Below are 7,833 nucleotides of genomic sequence, written 5' to 3' on the forward strand. Positions count from 1 at the left end.
CATCAAGCCCTACTCTTCTTTTTCCCTCATTTCCTGGCATTTTGTGAGATTCATCTTGCCAACAGTCCTTTTATCCCAGGCAGTCACAGAAGAAAAATGACTTGCCAAGGACAAATCACCTCTCCTAAGTCCTGAGACAGGTGAGATGGTTTAAGTGCACAAAAAACTGCAGGCAAGCCTGTTCTTATCCTAACTTGGTGTCCTGCACCTCTTTGCCGGAAGTGCACAGGTTTTCCAGCTCCTGTACTCTTTCTGAGGGAGTATAGGAAGGATGAAAAAGGAGAGACAGTTCCTGGCCAGCCTGCTGGCTACCATCGTGTTCATGTGTACCTTAGCCCAAGCTGTATCCTTTGGACTTCCTGATACCCCCCAGCCATTCTTGAGTGATTCCAAAAAGTTGCCCTTTTTCTGTGGCTGCCAGAATGGAGACTGCTTCATGGAAGAGAGAAAAGACAGAAATAGGACAAGAAAGGAAAAGAAGCCAGGTGTAATCTTCCCAGAATGTCTCCCACCCCAACCAGAGAGCTTCAGTTTCACCTCTTTCTGTTCAGAATGGGTGAAGTAGGCTGCACCAGGGGTTGCTCTGACTTCAGTCCCAGGGAGGAGAGACCCTGTGCAAGGGGGAATCAGCACAGTGAGTGTCAGCTTTGCCCATTTTTTCCTTCATTGGAATTTCTTGGTACTGGATTTTGTACAGCTGCTAGCTCAGAGTGTTCCCTGGTGCATGGGACTTTAGTTTGAAATCTGTTTTCTTTGTGCCACCTGAGGGGAAAAAACCAACCAAACAAACAAAACACCCCAGAACATACATGAGCATCTTCTTCTTTAGAGTCTGGGTGTGCTACATGTTGTCTTATCCTTTTGTTCAGCTGAAAAGGAGAATCAGGAAATAGGCCTGAATTTTAGTTTAGAAACAGTGACTTAGCTTAACCTTCATTAGGCTTTGATTGTGGAGTATGTTTTATTATTTGTAATTTAATTTTATGAGAAGTATTTTCATAGGAATATGTGTAACGTAACACTCTAACTAGGTGCTTTAATATTTTCCAGTGTGCACTATGGTGTTGAAAGTTAGAAAATGCTGGCTAGATCTAGACTGATACTTTCTTGGATAAGCCTCTACCATATGCTTTTATTTAAAGTATTTTTTTCCTTTTAGGTTAGATTTATAAAAAACATGTGAAAAATGTCTTTTTTGAAAAAGAAGTGTTATGCAATTAGAAAATCACAGTGCTAGAAATTTTGCATCCTTCAGGAAATGTTGCATGTAAAAGAAGCCAGATACTACATCTAAATTTAAAAAAAAAAAAAAAAAAGAAAAAAAAAAAAAGAAGCAAGTTCTGCCACCAACTGGAAATGCTATGTCAATGTACAAGATGTTGTACTGAAGTGTATGTCTTTAGTTCCAGGAATTTTAAGCTCTATGTGAACTCTGACTGGCTTCCCAGTATAGATATGAATCTTGTTGAAGGAGTTTATCCATATTTCCTTCTGATTAGAAAAATTTAAGTGAGATTTGTTTTACAGGGCAGAAAACCTAAGGAAGCCGGGATAAAAAGGGCATGAGGTATTTTTTTATATAGTTATTATTTATTCATAATTTTCATCCATGTTCACAGGACTCTGGGGTATTGAATAGGCCGATCTTTTAACTGTTTTGTGTGAGCAGGGGAGCCTCTTTCCAACAGCCTTGTTCTGCACTTTCCATTGTTTTATAAAACTTGTTGTGGACCCCCTTATTTAAAGATTATTCCGTGCCAACCTGTATACTTCCTGCAAACATGACACCCTCTGCTTTCTGCTTCCCCTCTCTGATTCTGAAAGCTGCAGTGACTGTGGCTGAAGTGAGTAATTCTAAGTTATTGTAAGGTATTGTAACCAGTACATGGAGACCATCTGAGATTTTTTCAGATTTAGGATTTCTTAATACAATACTTACCTCTGCTTTTTCTGCTTTTAAATCCCCTTGGGCTACTTCTTTTGTAGAAGTGAAAAAATCTAGAAAAACTTCACTATTTGCAGTGATACAGGCTGGAGACTGACATGCTGAGGAGCATGGGGATTTTCTGAAAAGGTTATGGAGATTTTGTAGACAACAAGCAGAACGTTAGCCAGCAATGTGTCCTGACGGCAAAGAAGTCACAACTCTGGACTTAGAGCAGGAGCACAGCCAGTAGGTTGAGGGAAGTGATTGTTCCCTTTAGCACTCATTAGATCACACCTAGAATTCTGCACCCAGCTTTGGCTTTCGATGTAGGGAAGATATGGATAAACCATAATAGGTTCAGTAAAGGACCACCAGAATGGTCAGAACCTGAAGCACTGCTCTGTGAGGAGAACCGAAGGAAACTGGGCTTTTTCAGCCTGGAGAAGGGAGAGAGCTTTAAGTGGACTCAATAGCAGCCTTGCAGTTCCTATGGGGAGTTCAGTCATCAAAAAGATGGAGCTAGGCTTTGCACGTGGTGCATGGCAAGAGGGTGAGAAACAATGAGCATCAATTAAATCAAGAGTAAATGAGCGCAGGGAAAACCTTTTTCTCCACCAGGTCAGTCAAACATTGCAATAGGTTGCCAAAGATGTTGTGCCATCTCTATTTTTGAAGTTTTTCAAGATAGGACTTAAAAACTCTGGGCAACCCAGCCGAACCTCGTATCTGACTCTGCTTTGGGCATGAGTGAGGGCTAGAGATCTCCTGAGAGCCCCCCTGTTCTGAATTGCTCTGTGATTGTGTTGTCATAATATAGTATCACAATTCTGGGGTAGTAATAGTAAAATCTTAATTGTTCTGAATATTTAAATTATTTGGCTGTGCATCGCTTTTGGAATCCAGAAATGCTGCATATGCCCTGTACATTCTCCAAACAGCTTGTATTTGTGCTTATTTACTGGTATGACGTGCAAACTGTGCAAAAATATTGGACTCTAGCCTTGGAATATAGATACCTGCCAACAGAAAATGAAGGCTACATGGTGCTGCAAATGCTTTCTCTGTCTATGGAAAGTGCCTTTTATGTGCCAGAAAGAAGCATTTATACCACATGCTTTTTTTACTGCTTCTCACATCTGTTAACATTTACATGTGTCAGAAAACAATACCTGAACAGTAAAGGGAAGGGATACATGAAGTTCAAGGGTATTATATCAAGAAAAATGGCATGTCATATTGCATATAGTACATTGGAATAAAAGAAAAGAAAAAAGGAAAAATATTTCTTGGACTTGTCAAATATACCTAATACAGGGGCGTAGTTTGTATATACTGTGAATGCATTTCCATACCTGAATTGAATGACCCAAATTGCCAGAAATGGAACTGAATCCATGAAAGGGTCAAGGAGTGATAATCAGGAGGTGAAAGAATTATAAATGTCTTGGTTTATTAAAAAAGAATATTTTTTTTTCATTAAAGGCAGGATTTCTATAAAAATCTTCAAAGTTGGATTCCTAAATACAGAATTACCTACTTCTATTGAAATATTTTGCATTTTTGATAATCTTCTCTTCAGCTGTCTTTTTGCTAGTACAAAAGGAGTAGGTTAGCTGACAAATGTTGCTGTATATCCACAGTCCTTAGAGGCAGCTACTGTATTGGGCAGTATTTCCAAGAATAATGCTTTGAAGTCTCACAGTGAAAATCCTGAGACACAGTGTAGCACTGGATTTTGTGTGACGTGGCAGTTCTTGCAGATGTTACCACTGGCAAGTGATTTAGAAGAGCAGCAAATTAGAGAGAAACTGATCTGTGATCCCCTGAACACAGAAGGAAAAAATCAGTATTATACCTTTGTAAAAACTGGTGTTTGCTTAGGTTGCATGTGTACCACTAGTCCTTTAGGCATCTGTTTCGGTCTTTGTACCAGTTTCATGCAGAATTCTGTTCTTTGATGCCTCACCCTGATTTTCCAAAATGCACCGACAGTAAAGAGCATGGACCCTCCCCTACAGCTATTGTCATTGCTTAATACTGAGTTGTCTGTGGAAAGTGACAGAAAATATCTGTTCTGCCATGTCTTTTGAGTGTAGAAAGAAATGATGGCTAAAATAAGAGATAATTAACCTTGAATTTAATCCTACCTAACGTGCAGTCATAATAAAGGCAAAGGTCAATTTTTGTTTATTCCAATGTTCCTACTAGATAATGTATCTCTAAAACACTATTTTTGATGAACATCTGCTCTTGCACATGGATACAAGTTTTATCTGAAATTATGGATATTAGGGTTCCACACTCACTACACTGAAAAAGCCTTGCATTAGATCTGTGAGGATGCAATGAATAATCACATAAGGCATATGGTTTCCTTGCCCCCAAATTAAAAACCTAGAGCTTTACCAAAACCACCATATGAACGGCATGTGCATACATATTTTGGGGTTTGAGTCAGGGATATGAAAGATCTATAGCAGTTTTCTTCTGTTAGTTGCACAAGAAAGTTGTGAGGCAGCTGAAGAATCATGTGGTAATTTAAGCTGACGAGAAATCACCTCTTGACAAATGGCAGAGAAGAAAAATCTTCATCCAGCAGTGTTTCTGAAGGGAAAAAATAGAAGTTAAGCATGTGATAAGCTTGCGTTCTGGTCTTTGTGCTTTGTAGAGCTGCTTTATCATTACAGGTAGACCTGTGGTCTCCTTGGTCTTATGTCCCCTTGAAGTCAGTGGTGAACTTTCCACTGACTTCTCTGGTTGCTGACCTTGGCCCAGGTTTTGCACACAAATAAAGTATAGAAACCTAAACCTTTCTCATATCATTTCTTCTCATGTCATTTTAGCTCTGGTCTATCCTTTCAGAAGAATTCATATTTTCAGAGTCCTACCTAGCTACTTGGACCTAGATATCTGATTACAGGAATGGAAATGTTGAGAGGAAGGATTCCTAGAAAAAATTATCATTGATGCTTAATTGATAATAATAATACTGTTTCTGACATAATCAGTGTTACATGTTGCATGTAGGGGTCAAAGGGTAAAAGGTGACTGGAAAGATGCTTGTTTTGTACATTTGGCTAACACAAATACTTCCTCAAGTACAAAATGCTTTGATCTCTCTAAGTAAATGCCATATGTGTGCAGCTGTGGCCCATGCCTCACGACTGCTGGAAGGTTAGGAAAAGGTAGCATATGAATTTGATGTCTGCATTCAATTTATGCTTTTATATTTAGCAGTTCATAATTTTGTGTAATATTTTAGCTGTATGAAAAATATGCACCAGAGTTGAGTGATAACAGATTTCTCTGTGGTTTAACTCAACATTGTTTGGGTGAATACAGATTCCTAAGTATTGCAGACTGAAAATACAGGTTTTAATTAGAGCTGTCTGAGCTTCAAGATACCTGAACTCACATTAAGCCTGGCAAATTTTCAGAAATCTGGGGGTTGCATGGAGCTGATTTAAGCTAAGCAAGAGTCTTCTCTTTTCCAACTATATTGCATTTGCAGTTGCATAACTGACTTGCAACACACTGAAGTGAGATCCCAACCCATTATTAATGGTTTTCTGATATGTAAAAATGTTTTATGACCAAGGCCTGTCTTGTGTCATACTCATGTTGAACAGTACCTTACTCTCAGGGAATTTTCACAGAAAAATTTGAATGACTTCCAGAGTAGAGGATCTACTATACATGACTGAAAAGTTGAATCAACTCCAAAAGTTTAGTGCCTTTCTTGAGCTTTTGTCTTTCACTTTTACATGCAAATGCTTAAGACTGATATGCCCATATCTATATTCTTCAAGATGTTTAACATGAGTAGTTTGCTGTGACAATAAAGAAACCTGCTGCAGTCAATGGGACACAAGGGTCCATCACATGAATCCAGTTTCATGATCAAGATCAAAAAAAAAAAAAAGAAGCATGGCTTTGTCTATTAAAAATATTGAATATGTACAATTATACTGGTATACTTTGGAGGGAAAATTGTGACTCGCGTGACTCACATACAGCATGTGCAATTTCTGCTTACAATAGCAAAAATACAAGTCACATCCAATAGACAGACCTAGTGCATTGCCTAGAAAGAAAAGACATGAAAATATCAATTCACAGGTGCAAATATGATAAAATATAGTGCATTGCACTTTTATGTGGATATTAATAGATGTATGCATACAAAAGTATACGTGTAGTAGATACATGCATATGTATAATCTAGTGTTGTTAATATGATTGCAAGTATTAGATTTATCAGATGTGTGGGTTGATTAATGCAGTTGTTCTAGGTATGATTTGAATGCTATGAAACAGAAGCACACTGATTTGTTTTTTTCTCCTCTGTGTTTTTGCTAGCTCCTACTGGCCATGGTAGGCTCTACAGATGACACTCTGCAGGAGGCAGCAGCTGGTTGCATAGCAAACATTCGCAGATTGGCTCTGGCAACAGAAAAAGCAAAATATGGCTGATGCTTCAGCAGCTTTTACCAACACACTTGTTTAGCAATTCAGCTACATTTAAATACACAACTACTCCTTCTAGCATCTGTATTTCATAGCAGAGCTCATCTATTTGAAGATAATTTAATAAAAACAAATCTGTGGAAACTTATGTTTGATTTTACATTACTGGTTTGTCACTCCTAGGTTTGATAAAACACTCACACATAATTTTGTGTGTCTTTTAGCATTACATCCATCCAAAGACCATCAGTTAAGATATGTCGAAGACATTTTCTACAATTGATATGCTTTTATTTTAATTCATTGTAGCTATACATGGTTTTGCTTATCTGTGACATTACAATAAATTTTGCTTCTCTGTGTGTGTTGTTATGCAGCAATTTATGAATGTCTTGAACAATTCCCTGCATTATAATCTTGTCCAGTCATCGTCTCATTATGCTTTTGCATGTTTGATCAGTTGTGACTCACAGGAGAGCGGAAAATGCAGATACATGAATCTCACATCTGGCATTATATAAAGGCTGCAAACAGCTGTGGCAATAGACATCACTCCAAATATCCCATTTCTACCAACATCAAACAAAATAGTGCTTAATTTTATAAGTAGCTGGTGAAATGTGTTTTAATTAACACGTTTAACTCAGCTCTAAATAGAGAGTCAGATTTTAGATTTACATTTGCACATTATCTTTTTGTGTTTTTTAATTTTTAAACTGAAGACAATTTTGTATTGATGTAGTTACTTTATTTCTGTATAAAATTATGTTCAGAATTACACTTGCTTTCAAAAATGTGGAGAAATTATTATTGATACTATAAATTATAGACCCACTGTACATGCCATGCTAAACAAATAATGCTAGGGCATTTCTGTGAGAGCAGTAATGTCTTAATTGCAACCACAGACTGCAGACAAAAATGAACAAAAGCAAATATTTAAATGACTTGCATTTGTCAAGGGCTCACTTCTGAATTATTTTTTACTTCCCTTAATTAACAATTTTCTTGGTTTAGAAGAATTAGAAAATTTAGAAAAAAAATTTAATTTCATTATTTTCCTCCAACTAGCATGACTTCTCAAGGCAACTAACTTTCTTGCTGACAGAAGCTTCTGAGGAAGACATAATGTTAGTCCACCTGTTTATTTGTGTTTTCTCTGAAGCAGACATGAAGACTCATTTAAAATATCATTTTGGAAGACTTGCACAATTCTGAAAACGGAAAATTACACTGGGCCCTTAGGGGAGGTGTAGAGGCTATTTTAAAGGAAGCCAGCCATGGACAGATGCTGAAGCAGTGTGGAAATCAAAGTGTCAATCCAAGTAGTATTTTTTGATCAGTGCAAACACCAACACAGCCACAGGGTTTATCACAAGCTCCATCAGCATCCAGTGAGCATGTAAATGCTATTTTAGGTTTTTTCAAGCTCTGCCCCA

At 37.6% G+C, this 7,833-nt stretch overlaps 1 protein-coding gene across 2 annotated transcripts in view; it reads left to right on the forward strand.

Moving 5' to 3' along the window:
- Positions 1–6,746, forward strand: part of ODAD2 (outer dynein arm docking complex subunit 2) — a 66,642-nt gene extending 59,896 nt beyond the window's left edge. For both annotated transcript variants that reach the window (XM_038128227.1, XM_038128226.1), the window contains exon 14: positions 6,287–6,746. In XM_038128227.1, the coding sequence (XP_037984155.1) occupies positions 6,287–6,400 (114 nt within the window). In that variant the 3' untranslated portion in view covers positions 6,401–6,746. The remainder of the gene's footprint in view (positions 1–6,286) is intronic.
- Positions 6,747–7,833: the final 1,087 nt, after the last annotated feature.

Source organism: Motacilla alba, chromosome 2 (genome assembly GCF_015832195.1).
Source record: "Motacilla alba alba isolate MOTALB_02 chromosome 2, Motacilla_alba_V1.0_pri, whole genome shotgun sequence".
NCBI classification, from domain to species: domain Eukaryota; kingdom Metazoa; phylum Chordata; class Aves; order Passeriformes; family Motacillidae; genus Motacilla; species Motacilla alba.